The sequence below is a fragment of the Phragmites australis genome, chromosome 16 (assembly GCF_958298935.1).
Source record: "Phragmites australis chromosome 16, lpPhrAust1.1, whole genome shotgun sequence".
Classification (NCBI taxonomy): Eukaryota; Viridiplantae; Streptophyta; class Magnoliopsida; order Poales; family Poaceae; genus Phragmites; species Phragmites australis.
In genome coordinates, this window is record NC_084936.1 from 942,178 (window position 1) to 964,569 (window position 22,392).

Below are 22,392 nucleotides of genomic sequence, written 5' to 3' on the forward strand. Positions count from 1 at the left end.
GGTTGATCAGGATTGTGCTTGGTCCGCGCTGCAATTGCACGTCGAGCCGGATGTCCATGCCCTCTTCAATGCATCAGTCTACGTGGAACTTGGCAATGGTGACCGTGCTCTTTTCTGGATGGATAACTGGCTTGACGGGAAGTATGTTCAATCCCTGGCGCCGGCGTTGTGCGCAATGGTCACCAGCCGTGCTGCATGCGCATGGACGGTCGCACAGGCTCTCCACGATCGACAGTGGATCCGTGACATCCAAGGGGCGTTATCAGCTCAGGCTCTTGTTGAATACGTTGTACTCTTGTCGTGTCTCTTAGAGGTCCATTTGGATGAGCAAAGGGAAGACAACTACATATGGTGCTGGACTGCGGACGGCTGCTACTCTGCGCGGTTGGTGTACAATGCCCTGCACCAAGGCATTGTTCCTCTTGAAGGCATGGATCGGATTTGGAAATCCTGGGCGTCCCTGAAAGTGAAATTCTTCATCTAGTTTGCGATCCGTCAGTGCATTCGGACAGATGTCTCAAGGATGGTCTTGATGCTCACTCTTCCTGCTGGCTCTGTGATCAAGCCCTCGAGACTACGGATCACATTTTGGTCGAGTGCTCCTTCGCTAAATCCATCTGGTGGGAGTCCCTCTCGTGGGCTCAGCGTTCTTGCATTTTCCGTTAGGATTCTTCTTTGCAAGACTGGTGGTCTCTCATGTCCTCCCTGCAGCCGACGGCGATGAGGAAAGGCACCAACAACATCTTTATGCTTGTAGCTTGGCATCTATGGAAGGAGCGCAATGCCAGACTCTTTGATCGTTGTTCTTCAACGGTGTTGCAGGTCCTCGAGCGCATCAAGGTGGATGTGGACCTATGGATTGCAGCAGGCACGTCATTTAGGTCGCTTATCTTGCGAGTAATCCGTTTTGTATTGCGGCCTCTTTTTGCCGCAGGGCATGTATGTTCTACCATGCTGTGTTTGTATTCAAAACCTTTTCTTCCTCTTAATTCAATGATACACAATCCTCCTGCGAATTCGTGAAAAAAAAAACTATTTTGTTCAGAAGAAAAATGAGAATCCCTTGAAAATTAGAAAGGCAACCTTTTACTTCGGGGGTAGCTTTATAACTTTTCAAATATCAGCAGCCTAGCGTACTTATAACAAAATGTGCAATATAATCAAAATATATTGCTCCAAACAATCTTGTTCTTGGGGACTCTAGTTGCATATGTATTTGGAACCATACTAGATAAGATAGATTGGTAGTTTGGTACTATGTATTTTGACATAGTCTAATTGCTGGTTTTAAGTTGCAACAACCACCGAATAAGGCCAAAGAACTAAGCAAGAGCTAGCACAATAACATATCCTTGGCTAACTAAGAGCATAGATCTTTAACTGCAGAAGGAACATGCTATGTTGATGGATAGAGAACATTGAAAAACAGCTAGCATCTTAAAGGTCTCAAGTGTCATAGGCCAAACATGCAAGGAGATGACAGCAATCTTTTCTTTTAAGAATGTCCAATGAGCACTCACTCACTCACTCCCCTTTGCCTTTGCCTTTCAGTAAGCAAAAGCCAATTGGAATCAGTTCATGCTTTATGCCCCAAACCACTAGCATCTACTACTATGAAGCATCCCACAAGGAGATGTCTCCACTTCTACAATGCCACCAGGTGGCACCCTCTCCAAACAACAGCATTTCAGAGATGAATCTGGACTGACATCTGGATTTAAGGAGCTTTCTTGCGATTTCTATGTACATCTAATTTGGTGAATTTAGGGGACTCTCTAGTCTCTACACATCAGATCAATTAATCAATGTTGTAGAGGAAAAACAAGAAGGAAACTCAGTCTTTTGTATACCTGAAGAACTGAAACATGCATCTGGTTCAGTGATTCATTTTTGTTATTTCTGACTCATCTTATAGACTATAGGCTTCTCAAAGTCCACTGAAACCCAACCAATTAATCCCCAGGTTCATCGACATCTCCTCATCCAAGCTAAACGCAAAGATACATTTCTAGAAACACTTGCCGCTAATTTTAGAGCAATTTGTAATTTTTTTCTGCGTCATACAAATTGTGAATTGGTATAACATATAGAACTGCTTTATGTTCATGTCAGAATGCATGTGTTTGAAAGGACTCTATAGTCTTTACACGTAATATTAATTAACCACTGTTGTAAATGGAAGAGGAAGAGAATGCAGTCTTCTGTTTGCCTGAAACTGAAACCTGCACTTAATTCAGAAGTGTCTTCGGTGATATCCGATTCATCTTAGAGACTATGGGCTTCCCATGTTGGCTCATGAAACCCAAACAAATAAACCCCAGATTCATCCACATCGCCTAAACCCAGCTAAATACTAACAAAGACGCATTTCTAGAAACACCTGTCATTTACTTTTAATGCAGATTGTAGATTAGTATAACATATAAATCTGCTTTAAGTTCATGTCAGGATGTATTTTAGACGAGGAAACATCGTTGTCATGAACAAAGCACTCTCTTTTCACATAATGCTGGCTTCCATCCTAAAAAAATAATGCTGGCTTCCATGTATTATTGAGCTCACTCTCTCTAGTTTTCCAATGAGTAGTAGAGCCATTTTCTGTGGGCCAAGAGAAATATTTGCAGAGGCTGATGGCTGATGGAGTCATGGAGATGCAAATTCTGTGAGAGCACTAAGAAGGCAGGAGTTTTAAATGCCCAAAGTATCCTTTGGGCACTGCAAATTGTTTGGGTAGAGATGCTCTCTCCAACAAGAGAGAGAGAGAGAGAGAGAGAGAGAGAGGAGGAGGAGGAGGAGGAGGAGGAGGAAAGGAGGGGTTCTTGACATGACACCAAATGAGCATCCAGTTTTCGATGAACCCTAGCAAAGATAGCCATCTTTCTAACAAGGCAGTCATAAAGCAAAGCGAGGAGGAATTTGTGGCGCCATTAGCCATCAAACCTTAGCTAGTGGTGCAAAAAGGCCAGCAAAATTTCACAGGAAGTTAGCTCCTTAGTGAACAATATAAATTACGAAAAAAGAAGCACCGGTTTTAATGCTCCCGGGTTCTTTGAAGCCGTCTTCTTCCTCAGAAGCTGTAGCTTCTCGGAGCTGAAATATCGGAGTTGGAATTCTGCCAAATAGATCTTTGATGGACGCCCTACTAGAAAAGCTTATCATGCTAAAGAAAAATGGATCACTGTGCTTTGACCATTTATCCAGAGATCTGAATTCAATCCATAATTAACCAAACGATTCGGTTACGATCAACGGATCAAGAACCAGAAACCAGCCCAGTACCAATTGGCATCCAAAATTCCAATCCACAGGGACTAAATGATTTGGGCTGCTTGCACCTGGTGCACATAGAGCACAGATGATCTATATTCCAATTCCAAATTCAGTTGTCACAGGGGACCAGTACTCCCAATCATCTGATGCCGTTGCCGTGCATTTTGACTTCAGCTATTCCCATGCATTCAATGGACCGACGCGATGGATGGATGCACTAGATACAGAACAACAGCAGCATGGCCGTGCAACGAAACGCAGAGCAGCGACACGACATGGCAGGGCCAAACATTAAACGCCAACAAGTGTAAAGTAAAGCAGAGATGCGTCCGTGCATCACCCCGACCAAGCAACACGAAAATTATTCCCTTCCCTGTGTGTCGAGTGAGAGTGAGAGAGAGAACCAGGGAGAGAGAGAGAGAGAGAGAGAGAGAGAGAGAGAGAGAGAGAGAGAGAGAAATTTGGTTGCCAAAGCACACTATATAAGAGGCATCTCTAGGCTGGCTTTTGGTGAGCAAGACAGAGCCAAGAAAGAGGTGAAAGGAAGAAGGAGCAGCAGCAACCTCGAAGCTAGTCCAAACTAGTGGGAGGTTGTGTGCTGGAGGAAGAAGGCGACCAAGCTACCTGAAGGAACGTCCATCCACATGGCCAGAGGCAAGGTGCAGCTCCGGCGCATCCAGAACCCGGTGCACCGCCAGGTGACCTTCTGCAAGCGCCGGGCGGGGCTGCTGAAGAAGGCGAGAGAGCTCTCCGTCCTCTGCGACGCACACATCGGCATCATCATCTTCTCCGCACACGGCAAGCTCTACGACCTCGCAACCACCGGGTAGGCTGGGCTCTGCCTTTGCTTTGCTTGGCTCAGATTCTTGTGTTCTGAACAACAACAACAACAACCTGTGTTCACTGACAGAACTATGGAAGAACTGATCGAGAGGTACAAGACTGCAAGTAGTGACGGCCTGCAGGCTGATGGCTACGGCGACCAGAGAATGGTTAGCTCCCTCCCAACTTGCCATCTCGTTTACTTCAGTTCAGTTCAGTTCGGCCCCTTTCAAAACTTAAATATTTAATTGCATCATATACTGAACATTCATGTCTTGTTTGCTTGATGGTCTTGTAATATGTTCACTTTTAACAGTTTACCCGTGTTGATTCTCACGTGCATAGCATGAGTTGCTAGTGACTGGAGCAGAATCTACTAGTGCTAATTTTCTCATGCATGGTAGATGTCAGATATGAACTGCTAGATAAGTTGATACATGAGAGCGTTTGGTGTGTTCATGCTATCACCTGATCTATCTCATACCTGATTGGACCAAAATTTAGCTTAATTGCAAATTGCAATAACATATCCTCTCAGTTCGCAATTTGTACTACTAGATGCTAGGCAACAGGCACCAGCCTTACAGGCTGCAACCTTCTGCTCTGCTCTTCCTGATACCTAAAAACTGGACCATGTGTGTGACCAGGACCCAAAACAGGAAACAAGGGTGCTGCAGCAAGAAATCAATCTGCTCCAGAAGGGCCTGAGGTAACTATCCACAGCTTGTATTACAATTTGACATTTACTAGAAGCCTATAGGTCGTACTTATCCTCAAAGAACACCAATCTACAGCAAATGTCAAGTTTGATTTCATAAGCCAACATGTTTCCCTTTTCGAAAATCATGACATCTACGTTTGCTTAGAAGTTAGGGTCAGTAGTTTCTCAGTAACTACATGATCTTGCAAGGTTAGAAGAGAGACACGTTAGGTGATAATTAGAAAAGACCATTCAAAATTTTATAAGACTCATATTCACCTCCCCTAAGTCATCTTGTTCGGCCTTTCAATGTTGCTTTGTTGGTTCAGTACTTCAGCGAGTGCTACGTATGGATCAATGCATGGACCGTACTGGATCCAGTGGTAAGAGCCAGGCTAGAAACCATTTAATACAAAGCAGAAGAAGGCAAGAGAAGCAAACAAAACAATACAAACTAAGTTCCAGTGGTATGGCCTTGGTTCTTATGGTTCTTAGCGGTCTGACCGCGAGGGGAGCAAAGAGATTTGAAAACTGCCTTCTTAGTGGTTTGACCCCTACTTTGGTGGTATGACCGTAAGTCCTAGCGGTCTGACTCTTTGTGCACTCATAAAACTCGAACCAACATCTTTTCTATCTTGACTTGACGATCTGACCACTGGAGGTAAGCGCAGACAGCAGAGCTAAAAAACCTACTCGGGCTTGCGAGATCCAAACGGTGAAATCCAATTAAACGACCTCCAAATCCAATGAAACTTGAACCAGAGGTACATCTAGGCATTCAAGAGATGTTCTTACATGCCATAGCACTTGAGAGACTCACAAAAATCCATCCCAAATCGCAGCCTAAAGGGAAAAATGAAAATCACCAAAAGAAGTGAAAAACACTAGTTTCTCATCCAACACAAAGAGAAGAGATGCGGGATGGAGAGGAGCATGGAATTACTTCAACAAATCTCATTTCATTGATAAGGAAGTTCAATACATCGGTACATTACTAGGATACCTACCTCTATTCCTCTCCTTTTGTCTCTAAGCCCTCCCTAGCAACTAAACCATTGCTAGAAACTGAAATTGAAACCCTCAGAAGGTCACAACCAGCACCCCTCTATATGTAGGCAATTTTGGACATCCCAAAATGTCCTCCACTCATAACACACCCCTACCTACCACTAGGAGCATTTTTGTTCAACTTTTTCTCCTTCTATCCAACGCTCCTGACGTTTTCACCACTTTGTTTTGCCTCGACGCAAACTTCGCGATGGCGCCATATACACATCCATCATTCCCATGGTTTTAAAACCAAACCATGAAACTGGTTTGCACGCTTCTCAAAGCGTAACTCCCTGCCGCTTGCTCGTATCCTAAGCAAGTCTTCTGACGTCAACACATGTCACCTTGTCCTGTGATCTTGACCGTTGGCAAATCTCTCCTAGTCTCGCTTGTCGGGCCCTCTTGTCATTTGCATCGGCATCCCACTCACTTTGACTTAGTCAAAACGTCGTCTCCATCAAATTTCATGTGCTTCTTGCTCTCTCCACGTGTACGGTGTGGATCATCCCTGACTTCACTTGGCATCCTGAGCCTTCTACTTGGTTCCGGTCATTTTGTTGTTGACGACTAAAGGCCTGTTTGTTTGAGCTTCTGCTTTTGAGTTTTTCTGAAAAACTGTGCTTTTGACTTATCTGAAAAGCTGTTTTTGAAAATATGATGTTGGCTTCTACAATAATTTTTTTGGCTTCTTAGCACATAACTTCTCAGAAAAGCGTATCTCAGCGAGCTTCTCAGCTTTAGTTTATTTTCCTCAGAAGCAGACTTCTGGCTTCTCCAGAAGCCGACTTCTGGCTTCTTCAGAAGCCACTTCTCTAGAACTCCATTTGTTCTGACTTCTGGCTTCTGCCAGAAGCAGAACCAGAACCAGAAGCAAAAAACAAACAAGGCCTAAGTTGACTCTATTGACCTACATCAGGAGTCAAGAATCTCCTCCAGTAATTTCCATCACCTTCATCAGCTCTAGTTAGTCACAAATAACAATCATGCACTATGAAACATAAACATGCTCATGCAATCCCCAAAATCCTGCATTTCAACTTAACTCCAAACCAACTTGTCAATTGCTCATCACAAATGATAAGGCATGGCACATCTCAACATGACTTCTCAAACATAAAACATTTCTTTAAGTGCCAGAAGCTTCAAAACCTAAGAAAATTTTGCTCTTACATTTAAAACCGAACTGTTCACTAGAAAACCTGAACTTTCCTCTCACAAAAATCGACTATAGACGAACGAAACAACAGAGTTTGCTCACAGCCTCACACTTAGATGGATTCTGCTAATTATTCTGACAAAAAAACTTGGCAGGTACATATACGGGAACAGGGCAAATGAGCACATGACTGTTGAAGAACTGAATGCCCTAGAGAGGTACTTAGAGATATGGATGTACAACATCCGCTCAGCAAAGGTAACTCGCAGAAACTCCCAAAAATTCTTAAAGAAATATCGTTTCAGACATTGCTGAAGCCTTCTTGTCTAACAGATGCAGATGATGATTCAAGAGATCCAAGCACTGAAAAGCAAGGCATGTCAACAAAGAAAAGTTTTACTTAACTCTATAAGCACCCAACGCAACATTCCCAACGTACTAAAAGTATCTCTGTATATGCAGGAAGGCATGTTGAAAGCTTCAAACGAAATTCTCCAGGAAAAGGTACCGATTGTGAATTGACTCTGGCCTATAAACTTCCTTGAGGTCTTGTGTCATGTCATGGTAGAGGCTGACGCTATGAATGTGTTGTTGAATGCAGATAGTAGAACAGAGTGGTTTGCTCGACGTAGGCATGATGGTAGCAGATCAGCAGAATGGGCATTTTAGTACAGTCCCACTGATAGAAGAGATCACTAACCCACTGACTATACTGAGTGGCTATTCAGAGATGGGCTATTCCTTCTAACGGTAATAACACCCTGGGGGGTTCTTCTGTTGATTATTAGCGTGTAATACACCTAATAAAGCTTGTGTTATGGTTTGCTCTGCTACTTTGTCGTATCTTATATAGACCATAGTCCCTCAGGGGTCAGGAGTGCCTTGGTGTTGTATTGTCTTGAGTTCTTGTGCTATACTTTCCCTAAAGAACTCTTGATGGGTTCAATTGTTGTGTTATCTGACTTAATTAAGATATCTATGTTTGTGTTTTGTTTTAATCTTTGTATCTAACAGTACTACACAAAGGAAGTGATGTGTGCAATTGGACAAAAATGGACACATGATCTCAGTTTGCGCAGATCAAGGTGAGCAAAAGTGATGTACAAAAGGCACTATAAACCATGCTGGGAAATCACTAACACTGTCAGATACTACGCTGAGTCTATCAGCATAACTAAGTGCCAACAGCGTCATTTCAATTTTTGCTTCTAAGTTATACAACAATAGCTATAATCGTATCAGAGGTCGAACGAACCTTCTAAACTCAAGGTCGGCAAATATGACACTATCCACATAGCTGCAGACATCATCTACCCACGAAATGCTGACAAAAGATAGCTTTATATGAAAAACAAATGGAGCAATGCTTGCAACATAAACATGTGATTCTTGTCATCGGGTAAGAAAGAATTTGACATTCTAGTGTACTTCCTAGCATTCGAATAACCATGTGAATCATAATCACTAATTGGGTTAGGAGAAACTGCAATTTCTGAAACAAACATCGCAGCTTCAGGCCCCAAGACCACGGGTCACTTTGTATGCATACAGGATGGCCCAGAAGAAATGTTTTTGAATGCAGTGTGCAGACTTTGAAATTACTAGCTGCAAAATAGTCGTTTGAGAAAACATATCTTGAAAAAAGATCAGGTTTACTGTTTCACCAGAGCGAGAATGAATACTGTAGAGTACTCAGTACAAACACCACTCATGGTAGAGAGTAAAATACATTGTCCCGTTGGTTTCCACAACCAATACACACCTTATTGGAAAAAACTAGGAAGCAAAAACTACGAATCCCGCATAAGAGACACCATAGTTTTATCAAGCTGGTATGCTCAAATAGACATCATTTAATGTACTTCAGCTCTTCTGGCCTGTTCACAGAAGCAAAACAATGAAGAAGGGTTAGGACAAACAAGGAATCTTTTTGGAGAAAATTGAAAGGAAAAACTGTTACGGAAGTAGCCTACCGCAATCAAACTGTGTTAACAAGTATGATCATGCTGAAACTAACACAACTTCAGCCTATATACCTTCAGAATGTTAGCAGTTGTCATTATTGCAGCTTTTGCACCGGCAAAACTAGAATCATTATGTATTTACCTGGGTTGAGGAGATGTGGATGAATAAATGGCAAGTGTATTAGTTATTTGGGTTTCATGAGCCAGCTTGTGAGGCCCATAGCCTCTTAGATTAATCAGATATCACATGAAAAAAGGTACTTCTGAATTAGGTGTAGCTTTCAATTTCAGATACACAGAAAGCTGAGTTCTCTTCCTTTTCCATTTCCAACAGTGGTTAATTGATCTGATGTGCAGATACCAGTGAGTACATTACATTCTAACATAGACATAAAGTACTTCTATATGTTATACTAATCTACAATTTGTACATCGCAAGAAAATCTACAGTTTGGTCTAAAATTAATGACAAGTGTTTCCAGAAAGTTATCTTTGTATTTAGCTGGCATGAGGCGATGTGGATGAACCTGGGGGTTAACACAAATTCATCCTATACATTCAGAGTTTTAGCAGTCCTAATTAAGTACTGCAAATTCACATATATGAAATTAGAACCACTAAGTATACCGTCCAACGAAAGCTAAAAGCATCTGCAAGACTAATGAAATAAAACCGTGCAGTTGCATGACTCCAATCAGAAGCGAATACTCCCAAGCTAAAACTGACACGCCACATCCTATATTTCAAAGTTTGCAGTCCACTCAGTAGTCAGAACAATACATTATCTGCGCGACGCAATCGAAATGTTTGACTTAATGTTCTCTTACAGAGGTAAATATGCACTAAACACAACATATGCTGAAATTGGATCATCATATGAGAATGAGGAGGAGAAGGGAGGATATGACGGCAGAAAGAACAAACCTGAGACCTTGTCCTCCCACCAGTAGATGAACCTAAGGTTGGCCCCCTGCTTGTCCATCTTGTAGAGCTGGTACCAGTGCTCCGCCACCTCCGATCCCAGCACGGCGCCGGTGAGGGCCCCGAACCCGGTAGCCAGCACAACACCTGCAGGCAATATTACCACCATCCGGCAATCACATCTCGTATGAGCAACACCGACAGAGGTGAAGATCGATCAGGAAACCCCCAAACCACCGCCGCAAAAGCATCAATCCATCGTACCGTGCGGCGCCTTGGAGTACTTGAAGGCGATGCCTCCGAGGTGGGCGGCGCCGACGAGGGCCCCGGTGAGCGCGAACTTCCTCGAGTCCCGCAGGGCCTTGAGCTGCATCGCATCTCTAGTGAGACGAGAGCCGAGAGGAGAAGAAGACGAAGAGGGAGGAAGCGGACGGATCGGGATAGGGGATACCTGGGGCCCGTAGACTGGGTCGGATGCGATGAACTCCTGGACGTCGGCGTCAGACCACTTGGGGAGCGGCTCGGCGCGGCCGTAGACCTTCTTGTAGTAGTCGAGGAAGGCGAAGTTGCGCGCCCAGTGCTGCTTGACGCCCTCAAAGTGCTCGCCGATCCCCATCGCCGCCCTAACCCCTTCGATTCGATTCGACGGCGAGGTCTCTTGGGTTTTGTTTTGGTCTTGGACGGATTCTCTTCTCTTCTCTTCTCTTCCCTTCCCTTCCCTTCCCTTCTCGGGGAAGAAGAAAGGAAGGCGTCAGTCAGGTGATGGATACATGGGCTGGGCCGGACTGGGCCGGTCTTGAATGGGCCCAACTAAAGTACTGAACAGAAAAGAAAAGGGAAATGAATTTTTTTTTAACACCGACCTCCTTTCCAGAGTTTTCATTGGAGGCTCTTTGACGGGATACAACATCGGGGAACGAATCCCCGCGGGCTCGGCTCACGCCTGGAGCTCTGCCACTAGACACCATGCCCGTTCGCACTTTCTCCCTCTTTCACAGCAAAAGAATGGATTTCTTCATTCTCTTCCTCAAAGCAAAATAGATCAACATACGCCCGAGCTAGAGATGGCCAAATGACCCATTCAGGCTGTTCCGGTATGAGCCCGATTCGGCACGGCTCGAACGGCCCATCTACTGTAACGGACTGTGTCGTGCCTCCTCTCGGCCCACAGCACGGCCCGTCAGTGACCATGCCGTGCCGGATCAGTCTGGGCATGATTTCGGCCCGGCGGCACGGTCGGCCCAGTGCCACGGGCGGCCCGTTGGCACAATCTGCCCAAAAACATAAAAAATAGCCAAAATTAAAAATATATATAGAAAATAGATAAAAATATAAAAATAGATAAAAATAGCTACAAAATTAAATATATATATATAATAAAAAATAACCGAGCATATGCGTACCAGGTCTGATCATACTGGGCCGTGCCGCGCGCTCGGTCCAGGCACGGCCCGTGACCTCATGCCGTGCCGGCCCGACCCGTCTCGACTCGGACCATGCTGTGCCTGGACTATGCCTACATATCGTGCCTCGGACCGGCCTAGCAACAAGGCCTATTTAGTCCGAGCAACAAGGCCACCGCCCTCCTCATTCCCTTCCACTTTTCTCTCTTTAACATTTGAGTTTTCTCTCTTCTGGTACTCTCTGTTTTTTATTCGAATTTTTAGGTGACTTTTTTTTTAAAACTCTTTTTTTGGCCTAATTTTTTTTAATGGAAACTTATTGCGAAAGTTTTTTGCAAATTATTGATGAAAAAGTTTTTGTGAAAAGTTTGTGTACAATTTTTTGGTGAAAATGTTTTTGACAAAACTTTTTACAAATTTTTGTGGATTTTTTTTTTTTTGCAAAATTTGGTTAAAAGGATTGAAAAGTAACGCAGAAAGTGGCAATCACTTGTAAATTTGATTATGCCTTGCTCTTCTTGTCTTGCCGGTTCACAGCATTCCCAGTCAGTAGCAGTTGTGTACTGTAGAGGATCTGTATCCAGCAAGGGTTACTTGGCAGAGGAGGAACCCCTTTTGATTTGCACTGCCATGCTCGATATCAATCTTATCTCAATCTCCATGCATGCAGCAAAAAGTCAAAAAGAAAACTAAGGAAGTTTACTAGTGGACAGACACCCATTGCATGAACCGAATGCGGATGGAGTTCTGAAACCGGCTCCTCTGACGCACCTCACACGTAGGGAAAGGCACTGGGTGAACTGTGACTTTCCTCGGATGCATGAACAGTGGTCTAATAAACAGTAATTCAGCCAGATCAGTGATTTACTGCAAGAACAATACTTTCACTTGTACATTTCATTCTCTACGTCAGAGTAGCCGGTTCTCGGAGTTCTTCGGAGGATCGGACCTGGGGATCGGAGTTCATACGCTCCCAGCTCGTGGAATTTTTACATTTTGATTCTTTTAAAAAACATATCGTATCAATAAATTCTTACAAAATTAATTTTTAAAAATAGACTTTTTTGCACCACTCTATAACATTTAGCACTGTAGTTAAATAGCACGACGATATTCTATTTTGGATTTAAAAGATCATATATGGTAGGTACTACGATGTTAATTATCATAGTGTTATGGCGCCGTAAAAGAGGTATATTTTTCAATTATTTCTCCATAGTTCCATACATAGAATTTTTTTAAAAAAATGACTAAATTCTAAAAATTCCACCAAGCACATCTCGCCACACGGCCTGGTTCCGTCACCTACATGACAATATTGCTTGTAATGCTCTTCGGAACGTCGCACCAAGTAACAACGCGGAAGACAGCGAGGTCTGCCCGTTCCGCTAAGGTTGTCTCGTCCGCCATCTGCTGAACCCAACAGTGATGCCCGAGGAGTTGCTGGGCAGTGGAAGTGGACCAAGTGTGGGGAGGAACGCATGTGAAGGAGACAACGACACAATAGGCCAGGACGCCACGAGTCGCATAGGCCAACCTCGTCCAAGGTCGAAAGAACCGACGGACATCGGCTGACAAGGGTCTACCGCTAGCGGCGAGAATTGCATCACGCGCGTGCTGAGAAAGGAAAATAATTAAGAAACTACCATGGAAGAAAGTGGTGACATTGAACTCCTCTGTCGAGACACCGACGGCTCCGAAGATGAAGCTAGTAAGGTCGTGAGCCTGGAGATCCTATCGAGCCCGATCAGCATAAGCCAGAAACGCCCAACGGAGGCGACTCCCCTCCGCAGAGAAGGCATCAGTCCAAGGCACGATGCAACGTTCTGGCATCGGAGCTGGACGAGGGACAACAACCTCCTTGGTGGAGGTCTGCAGTGTTGTAGCAAGCAAAGCCCTGGGGGGGGGGGGGAGGCACGGAGGAGTAAGCCCAAGAGCCACTGACCCAGTCGGAGTGGATCCCGACTGAGAGTTATGAAGGCCAAGACCGGCGCCGGTCGGAGAGGAACCAGGTAGGCTGTCAAGATCAGCCGCTGAATCAGCCGTAGTGGGACCGGCAAAAGAGGAGACGTGGCGGATTTGGCACCAACCGGACCCATCCGAACCGGAGGAGCTACCATGCGAACGTTTGCAGTCCATGGCATGGTGTCAAAAACCTTTATAGCAGAAGCACACTGGGGGGAGACGACAGTCCACCTGTTCGTGAGTCGACGGCAAGCAGTTGAGGGAGCGGTCATCCAGGGCAGTCGGCAGGCTGCGTATGCATGGTGCATCAGCTTGGCAGCCCTTAGGCACCTGAGGGTGGCGACGATGGCCAGTGACCAGAGTCCAGCCATCATCAACAGGTCGTGGCAACAGAATCGAAGTGGCTATGTGCTAAGGAGGAAAGGTGGTATGAATTGCAGGAGCCGCTCCAGTGCCGTAGCAGTGCAAAGTCGCAGAGGACTGAGCCCTCCTGGCAGCAGCTAAGAAACCGGTTAGAGGAGCATGATGGAACGGAGCACTCAGCACGTCGTCCTAGAGGGTAACTTTCCCCTTTTGCTCGGAGGACGACCTCATAGCCTTGGTGACCAGCGCGGTGAACAACGGTCTCAAAGGCGAACGCTCAGCTGATGAGGCAGAGAGTGGGGTGTCGTGCAACCAACGCTGCATCTTTGTCCTACCCTCGAAAGAGGCGCATGGGTGGTTGACCGTTGACTCCAGCGCAACAAATGTGGAGGCAAAACCAAACAACCCAAGACGGGCCAGGGCTGAAGCCCCTTGTCTCATGGCCCACCCGCGAAAATTGGTAGCTGGACATGCATCTATCATCAGTGATCTCATGGGGAAACCCTAGAACTTTGTGCCCTAAGAGCTTTTTCAGTAGACTAGCCAAATTATACCCTCCATATCTCCATATGCAGTGCCCTCTATAAAGATTCTATATCTATATTTCTTCACATTCCAACATATTATCTATATTTCACTCTCCATATTCTATTCTTCTATATTTTAGTAATATCTTGTAACCGTACTCATGTCAGCATGATATTACCAAGCTCAGTACAACAGCTCTATACACAGGCACCATGCCATGGGCGGCGACGAGTGAGCTCATCGGCGGCAAGCGGTACGATGTCTCGGTCATGAAAGGACAACAACAACACTAGTGCGCAAAAGCGAATCCATTTGAGGCATTGCCGACCGAAGGGCCTGGCCGGAGCATGGCTGGTGTCTAGCGCCATGGCGCGGCGCTGCTTGGCTCGCATGGACAGTTGTGCCGACGACGGTCCAAGGTTGATTTGACGTGGGCAAAAGACTAAGGGAGGTCTAGGTAAGCTCACTGTGCTCTTGGTTGCTCAGGGAAGGCTTCTTAGCAGCGATTTGTTGACGGGGTCACCGAGGAATATAATGGAGTTGAGGAAGATGATGCGTGAAGGCTCGATTTGGCCGGGAATGATAGGGTTTCACACGATAATCGGCGGAGAAGACCCTGTGCAACCTTCCTCTACGTGATTTAAGGCTCTGTTGGAGCGGATTTGAGCTTGAAACGACGCTGCACAATGCGAGGTGCTATGTGATTTGCGGCTGGCCAAGAGAGAGGTTGCTTCTAGCTAGCATTGTTAAGCGATAACAAATCCGATCCGTGTCTTCCCTATCCACTCCAAGGCCTTGTCGTTGCATGCTGATCATGGTCATGGTTTCTTAGTATCTGCTTCCGTAGCATGCAGCAGGTGTGGCGGTGATTCAGCTCGATCACAAGATCGACGACGATTCGTAGAGGCTATCACTGTATCACATCACAATCCGGCAGGAGAGACAACAGGGATCGATCACCGACTGATCGGCCATAGCCTGCTCTCGGCGACGCACGCATGGTCGACAAGATAAGACCACGCGACGTTTCATGAATCGTGGCGCCAGCAGACAGAACTAGGCTCGTGATGTTCATTCCTTCGTATATAGGTTTTTCTTCTTATTGGTACTAGCACAGGAAGTAACAAGAACAATTCAGAGAACTCCCTTAAGATATAAAAACACTGCAGCTGAATATTCTATTGGCAGAGATTAATTATATATAGACATGTTTGATTTAGGGCGGTACCAACAAATCTTTTTTTGGGCTGACCTATGAAATTTGGCCTTTTTCTTAACTGGATACTTTATGTGCAGAACTAACAAGCCATGTAAGTTATATATTTTTTAGTCCTTGCGTCGATCCAAAATTATAAAAAACCAAAGATTCACTCTAACCTAATTAAATTAAAGAAAAATAAACTAAATGTTAACTCAGAACTATCCATTGCGCACCCACTTACATCCCTATATCTAACAATGCATTTGACACCTACTGTCACTACTACAGAACATGGTTTTACTGTCGGTTCCAAACCAGCTTTCACTACCGGTTTTAGAACCGGCAGTTTGCAACAGGCAGTGATAGCTAAATTGCTATCACTGCTGGCTCTTGTCCATCGGCAGTGAAGCCTTTTTTTTTAAAAAAAAGATATGAGCTGGCTTGATTTTGAGCCGTCTCGGCTGCTGCTCCCGCAACCGCTGCTGCCGGGCACTGCTGCCACCAGAGAGGAAGCCGGCTCCTAGCCTGTGCTCCAGCCCCCGTCGCCACCGCCACCGCCCGCAGCCACCTCGCACACAGATCCACAACACACAGCACCACATCACACAACACAAATGCGGCGGCACAAAGGCCGCCGCCACATCACACAACACACGGTCCGCTTCAAAGGAGGCGAAGAGGTGCACCACCGCACAACAGGCAGAGGAGGAGGCCACGACTACACCGAGAAGGAACAGATGAGTACACATGGAATCCATCGACCAATCAGCATCCCCTTCTTTAATCCTGATGCTACGAACAACAGGAAGAGGAGAAAGAAAAGAAAAGAAGTTAAAAAATTCCTATCCATCTCGAAACGACAATCGGTGATCTCTAGGCTCTAGGTGGTGAAGAGGAACTGCGAGGCCTGGGAGACAGTGTCGTCCACCCACCTCCGCTACTCGTCCATGAGCTCGGGGCTGAGCCGGACCATGAGCACGCAGAACTCTGTCTCGCTGAGCGCGTCATCGCCATCGAAGTCCCCCTCGGTGAGCATCTTGCGGAGGTCATCGTCGAACATGCCGCCCAGCCCCAGCAGCGGCGCGTTGTGGTGCAGGCTATCGAAGGTGATGAGCCCACGCGGCGGATCCATGAGCAGGCAAAAGCCGCTCGCCAGCTCCTAAATCAGGCCCTCCTCCCCCAGCCTCTCCGCCATCACCGGAAGAGGAGCGCGACGAGGACGACGACACAGAGGAGGAGGAGAGGGGGAGAGGAGGAGTAGGTGGTTCTGGATGCGCATGAGTGGATGAGCAGATCGAGATCCATGCCATGGATCTGGATCGAGATCGGGTTTCTTAGAGAGAGAGGATGGGATCAGCTAGAACGGAGAGATTGAGTGGAGGGGTTTGAGGAGGAGGAGGACAGCCGGTGAGATCTAGAGGACTGCGAACACACACACACACACACACACACACACACACACACACACACACACACACACACACACACACACACACACACGCAGAGAGAGATTGAGGAGATAACGCTCCGATCCACTCGGCACAGAGAGATAAGGCGTGGAGGACCGAGGAAAATATCTTGCGAGCCGAGAGCGCCGGACCCGAGCCAAAATCGGATTAGATAGAAATTTTGGGTTCAGACGGTATCACTGCCGGTTTGAATTATGAACCGACAGTGATGAGGCTCATCACTGCTGGCTCATAGCTAGAGCCGGCATTATGAGCCTCATCACTGTCGGTTCATAAGCTATGAATGCTGATTCTTTTCATATAGCTTACGAACCAGTAATGATGTTCCATCACTGTCGGCCTATTAGAATTCAGCAGTGATGGATCGGTATATAAGACTGGTTCTGTAGTAACGTGTATGCCTGCCCAATTAAGAGTACCATTGGCACTTAATTTGCTTAACGCCAAGCTATCGTGATTCTCGATGTTGCTAATGCTTAGTAAACTCGATGTTGCTAATGCTTATTACCACTGGCACTTACTTTGAAAATTGCAAATCAACACTCATATCGCTCGCTGAAAGAAGTCCAGATTTGTAATTTCCCAAAACGAACCTATATATTTACAATTTTTTGATTTTAAAAAATAAAATATATCGGCCCGCCATGGGTATAACAACATGACGGTTGTGGCCCAGCCCAAGTGAATGCCGCAATAAAGCAGGCCGGCGTGGTCATGGCCCAGCTGCATGCACACGCGGTTCGGTTGGCCCAAAGCGCGTGTAAAATTAAGCGTGGCGGTTGCAGTGCTCCCAATCATAACTCCCCTCACCAACTCAACACCGCCCCTCTCCTACACACTCCACACACACACACACACACACACACAAAGAAAAAGAAACACTTCTTCTCTCACTCCCAAAAGAAGAGGAAAATCTCACACACGCACGCATGATCATATGGTAAATCTATTCCATCGTGCAGTATGGCCACCGGTTCATGCACACGTCTTGTTTAATTCACCGCTGCATGCATGCAATATTGCGTTTCCCTTCTAAGAATTACACCATGAATACACGTGCTAATTCAATTCCACTTTGAAGAACTACTAGGGTTTAGGGTATATACCCACTTTATCGTGAGCTACGTATATGCTAGATAGCTTGGTAATTCTGCGTGCCGGCCAGCAGATCCAACGCGCAAGATCATGAGAATTTTCTTAGCATAAAAAAGGAACATCATGCGGTTATATATGTGACATTGTGTCTAGCTTAATTGTGCAAGCCACATAATTATGCAGAATGTTTCATTATCACGCCTGAAATTTTCTGGAAAGAACGGCTTTATTTGTATTATGGTTAGTATTTACGTTCCATATTACCCCCTCCAGTCACAAATACATGATATTTTGGACAAGCTTTCAGTCAAACTTTTAAAGTTTTGACCAAAGTATATCCTTTGGAAAGATGAAAATGTACTATTAGATTTTTCTTGAAATGCACTTTCTTGATATCATAATTTATTGGATTTTATAAATATATTCCAATATAACATAGTTGTCAAAACTAAGTTTTCATGGCCGTATTGTTCTAAAAAACGTCTAGTATTTGTGGCTAGAGGGAGTATATATAAAATTGGCTAGCAAGGTCCTTAATTTAATTAGGTTGGGATCTTCTTGAAGGATGGATATTAATATCGCAAGAGGTTTTTTTTTTATTTCAAGCATAGGATATATAAATGCATAATATTTTAGGTTTCACATGGAACAAAAGAAACACAATGTCGTTTACAATATCTAGAGTGAAGCGGCTGGATTCTAGTTTCTGAGCAATGTTCATGAACCTATATGTATGACAAAAAGGTTTAATATTAGAACTTGGAAGATCAAGCATTTTTATGTGCCACCGTACATTTGTAAGTCTCAATATGTATATTGTTCTATGTCTTCATCATTTCATGTAACAAAAAAAAGAAAGATGTGAGCTAATGCCAAAAGGAAAGATCAATCGATGGTTCAGATGAAGATTAACTTGGAAACAAAATAATAAAGAGGAAATATTGATTGGAACATAAAAATATGCATAAGGCCACTTAATCTTTATTCCGTCTCTAATCGAGTTCTGCATGATCAAATAGAAATTAGCATACTGTTACACAGGCTATGTGAACTAATTCATGCATGGAGCAGCAGTTGCATGGGCATAGAATTACCTCATCCTATTCCGTTACATATTAACCATGCCCTAGCCCAAATAATTAAGTGTCTGCATGTACATATGTATACATATATAATACGTGCAAGTACGCATGCAAGCATGCATGCTTTGAGCCCCAGATCATGCATGCAGAAGTTACTTGAAGCTTGTGCAAACCTTGGGAGATTCTAGCAGAGGGTTCCAATCCCAAATCTTTTCCATGCTAGGGAAAGGAAGCAGTGGGCCTTGTGATGGTAAGGGCTGGTTAGGGTTTGCCTCGTTATTGTAAGACCCAATTGCCCTACTCAGCTCATCTATGGGAATGGTTGCCATTGCGTTTGAGTTTGCATTAAGCAGAGCGTGCGTGGAAGAAGGGAGCATTATAGGTGGATTGGCGCCTTTCATGTGGTAGAGCGATGTACCGTCCTCCTCCGTCGACGTGGTGGAGCTCAGCGAGGCGGTCGAGAGGAACATTGACGTCTGCAGCGCCATTGTTGCTGCTGGAGCTGCAGTAGACGATGTCATGCCGGTGTTTATTGCGCCATTGTATGGCTTATTCATGAGAGCAGATGAGTGGCCGCCGTTGAACATTGGCGCCAGGCGGGGCGACGCCGACGTCCGGTGCTTCTTGTCCATCGTCGCTGCCGCCTTTGAGCCGGATGATCGTGTTGTTGTGGTGTTGAGGTGGAAGTTTTCCTCGATCCCTGGGCGTTTATACACTCGGCAGAGAGAAATTTCCTGATATATATGGCGATTAGATGAAGGAACTAATTAGATTAATCCAAAATAAAATTAGCGATTCCAAATGAAAAAAAATAATAACGCATACAATTAGGAGAGGCTGAAAAATTATTCTTATTATGAAAGTGATTTGATCACACATAAGTATAGGCCCCAGTTATAAGAAGAAGAGAGGAAATGTGCAAGCAAAAAAGAAGAGATAGAATAGGTTACGTTATAACATAATTCTGCCATGTTGAAAGAAAAACTAAATTCAATGTCAAATAAAGGGCGTGCTTCATGCTACCCTAAAGAAACAATTAAGTACTCTCTATAACAGTCCAAAATATTAGTTAAATTTCTTATTTAGATCTCATGCTGTCTGGCTTCTAGAGCTATCTACTGTATTGTTTTAGAACCGTGGGGTGGTTTTCCCTTTTGGGGTAGTTAGTTATCCCAGATACGAACATCTTAGAAAAGTAAGATACAAACTTTTTACATATGAAGGATGTCGATGCATGATGCATACATCCAAAAAGGAGGGACCAGCCTTTGCAAAGGCAAACTGAAGAAAGAGTCATCGATCTGTGCGAAAATTGGGAAAAGTTTTCAAGTTCTTTCTGTTTTGAAAACGTACTAATTAATTACTGAAAAAAATAAGATGCCCTAACTGCAAGTGATGCGAATAGCATAATTAACTGGGGATTGAACAAATTGGAGAGGTATGTGTGCATAGATCTAATTTTAATTTATTTTTCAATAATTAGCTAGGTTGTCGCAAAAAAAAAAATTGTCGATTAGGTTTAACCGCCTACGAAATCATGATGATCTTAGCTAGATGCCTAGATCTTGCACTTGCAATTCTCACGGTGCGCTTTTAACACTTATGCACAGCAGTTTGCATACACATGCCGGCCGGCGATCACAAACAGATCGAAGCTAGCCATCATGCATCAACCCAACTCCCAAAAGCGTGAGGGGAATTTTAAGTGGATGCATATTTCACTGGAACACTTTATTCTTTTCTAAGATCTCAAAGAATATCAAAAGTCCAAAACCAATCCTATTAAGGATCTCATAAAACATCCAATTAAGGAAAACTAAAACATCTAGAAACACAAGATTTCTCAAAAAAAAACATTACTAGATAGAAATTAACCTTTTGGTATCGATCGGTCTCGCCATGTGGCAGACGGTACTCGTTCATGATCCAGCTGCTCCTGATGCCCTTGGGCGCCTTACCCACGTAGAACACCAGAGTCTTCTTCAGCCCAATCGACCGGTTGCCCTCGACGCGCACCATCCGGTCCGCCCCTGTCGCCTTCCAGTAGCCCGACGGCGTGACCCGGTTCGGCCGGTCGCCGTTGCGGTACTTGCGGTCTCTTGGCACGTAGAAGAACCACTCCTTGTCCCCAATCGAAGCCAAAGCTGTTGTTTATGTAGAGCATGTAGACACAAGAATGCATCCCATGATAGATGAAAAAGTAAGCGAAAAGTTGAAGGCTCACATGAAATCAAAAGGGGGTCACATGCATGAAATCATGCCCAAATCAGAGCGTGCATAGATAGATCTTTTAATTACTAGCAGCTAGCTGGTGGCCGTTCAGTTGCTTACCCGGAAGATCACATGGGTCGTAGCGGTAGAGGTCGACCAAGTTGATGAGCTCGATATTGAAGCGCTTTCCCTCTACCCTCCGGCGGAGGTAGAAGTCGATGAGCTCCTCCTCCGTCGGGTGGAACCGGAAGCCCGGCATCACCATGTCGTGCGCCTGCACGTCGTCGCCGCCTGCGCCGCACGCCATGTCGTGCACGTGGTGGTTATGATCTCCCCGTGCTCGACGGCGGCCTTGAGTCATCGATCTCCTCTCTCGCCAGCCAACCTTTATAGCAGCAGGAGAAGAGGGAGAACATGAGGAGGAGAAGGACTGGAGGACTATAGTACTAGACCACCAGCCCTAACTACACACACACGCCACACACAGAGACAGATCGAGACACAACTAGACAAGGGGATGGCCGACCGGCCGGCCTATACCGCTGTGGGGCGTGGTCTTCCTCGTCTCTTCGAAATGAGGTTAATTGGTGCAAGTGGTGGTACTACTGGTGGTGGAAGGGACAGATAAGAAGATTAGATACCTAAAACTTAATTAGACAGCACCAATTAAGATTAAGATGAAGACCTGTTGATATGTACCGGTATTAATAGCTGTTACTTTTAGCTGCCAAGATTTGGAGCGAGAGATCACACATCACACAGTTGCTCTAGCTACTCTTATATATATACCTCTGAACATATGTTTATGTGTCATCTTGTAAGTAGCTAGTGCCCCTGCAGGTAAAAAAGGAGAGAACAATATAGTATTGTTTGGCCTGCAGGTTCTTATATATACTAGCTAGTAGCTAATAGCTAGCCGGGAAGGAACTGGCTACAGTTGAAGCTTGAAAAGAAAAGAGGGAAGGGGACCTGCAACAAAAGCTCAGCGGTGGCCTATAAATTTGAGCGCTACGTATACTGGCTTGTCCAGTTTTTGCAGCGAGAAGCCAGCTAGCTAGGTCAATCGACTGCACGTCGGCGGAGTGGGACAGCGGCGGCGTTGCTTGCACCCTAGCTCATGTATATATGGTCCCGAACTCCAAACACACGGCGTGTGAGATTCAGATTCTCGTAGCTGGCTTCATCGATCATG

The 22,392-nt window shown here is 45.1% G+C and overlaps 3 protein-coding genes across 3 annotated transcripts; 1 reads left to right on the forward strand and 2 right to left on the reverse strand.

The window, feature by feature from the left end:
* The first annotated feature begins 3,743 nt into the window (after window positions 1–3,743).
* On the forward strand, window positions 3,744–7,996 carry LOC133895295 (MADS-box transcription factor 26-like). Its single transcript, XM_062335515.1, has 6 exons — window positions 3,744–4,096; window positions 4,181–4,262; window positions 4,740–4,801; window positions 7,154–7,256; window positions 7,332–7,502; window positions 7,600–7,996. Exons 1-6 carry the CDS (start codon window positions 3,915–3,917, stop codon window positions 7,744–7,746), a joined length of 747 nt encoding a protein of 248 aa, XP_062191499.1. The 5' UTR covers window positions 3,744–3,914; the 3' UTR covers window positions 7,747–7,996.
* A 637-nt stretch (window positions 7,997–8,633) lies between these two features.
* Window positions 8,634–10,599, reverse strand: LOC133896467 (succinate dehydrogenase subunit 6, mitochondrial). Its single transcript, XM_062337077.1, has 4 exons — window positions 10,335–10,599; window positions 10,148–10,250; window positions 9,887–10,030; window positions 8,634–8,875 (listed from the first exon to the last, which is right to left on the reverse strand). Exons 1-4 carry the CDS (start codon window positions 10,497–10,499, stop codon window positions 8,862–8,864), a joined length of 426 nt encoding a protein of 141 aa, XP_062193061.1. The 5' UTR covers window positions 10,500–10,599; the 3' UTR covers window positions 8,634–8,861.
* Window positions 10,600–18,866: 8,267 nt separating this feature from the next.
* LOC133896239 (NAC domain-containing protein 35-like) lies at window positions 18,867–21,687 on the reverse strand. The gene is made up of 3 exons (XM_062336805.1): window positions 21,321–21,687; window positions 20,865–21,133; window positions 18,867–19,723 (listed from the first exon to the last, which is right to left on the reverse strand). Exons 1-3 carry the CDS (start codon window positions 21,559–21,561, stop codon window positions 19,142–19,144), a joined length of 1,092 nt encoding a protein of 363 aa, XP_062192789.1. The 5' UTR covers window positions 21,562–21,687; the 3' UTR covers window positions 18,867–19,141.
* Window positions 21,688–22,392: the final 705 nt, after the last annotated feature.

Bases quoted from the DNA above. Each gene is read 5' to 3' on its own strand.
- LOC133895295 (XM_062335515.1), top strand. From the start codon at position 3,915: ATGGCCAGAGGCAAGGTGCAGCTCCGGCGCATCCAGAACCCGGTGCAC. The intron at 4,263-4,739 runs GTTAGCTCCCTC...GTGTGTGACCAG, and splicing joins GCTACGGCGACCAGAGAATG to GACCCAAAACAGGAAACAAG. The intron at 4,802-7,153 runs GTAACTATCCAC...AAAACTTGGCAG, and splicing joins CTGCTCCAGAAGGGCCTGAG to GTACATATACGGGAACAGGG.
- LOC133896467 (XM_062337077.1), bottom strand. From the start codon at position 10,499: ATGGGGATCGGCGAGCACTTTGAGGGCGTCAAGCAGCACTGGGCGCGC. The intron at 10,251-10,334 runs GTATCCCCTATC...GATGCGATGCAG, and splicing joins ACCCAGTCTACGGGCCCCAG to CTCAAGGCCCTGCGGGACTC. The intron at 10,031-10,147 runs GTACGATGGATT...TATTGCCTGCAG, and splicing joins GTACTCCAAGGCGCCGCACG to GTGTTGTGCTGGCTACCGGG.
- LOC133896239 (XM_062336805.1), bottom strand. From the start codon at position 21,561: ATGACTCAAGGCCGCCGTCGAGCACGGGGAGATCATAACCACCACGTG. The intron at 21,134-21,320 runs GTAAGCAACTGA...CATAAACAACAG, and splicing joins CGACCCATGTGATCTTCCGG to CTTTGGCTTCGATTGGGGAC. The intron at 19,724-20,864 runs GTTAATTTCTAT...CATATATATCAG, and splicing joins AGACCGATCGATACCAAAAG to GAAATTTCTCTCTGCCGAGT.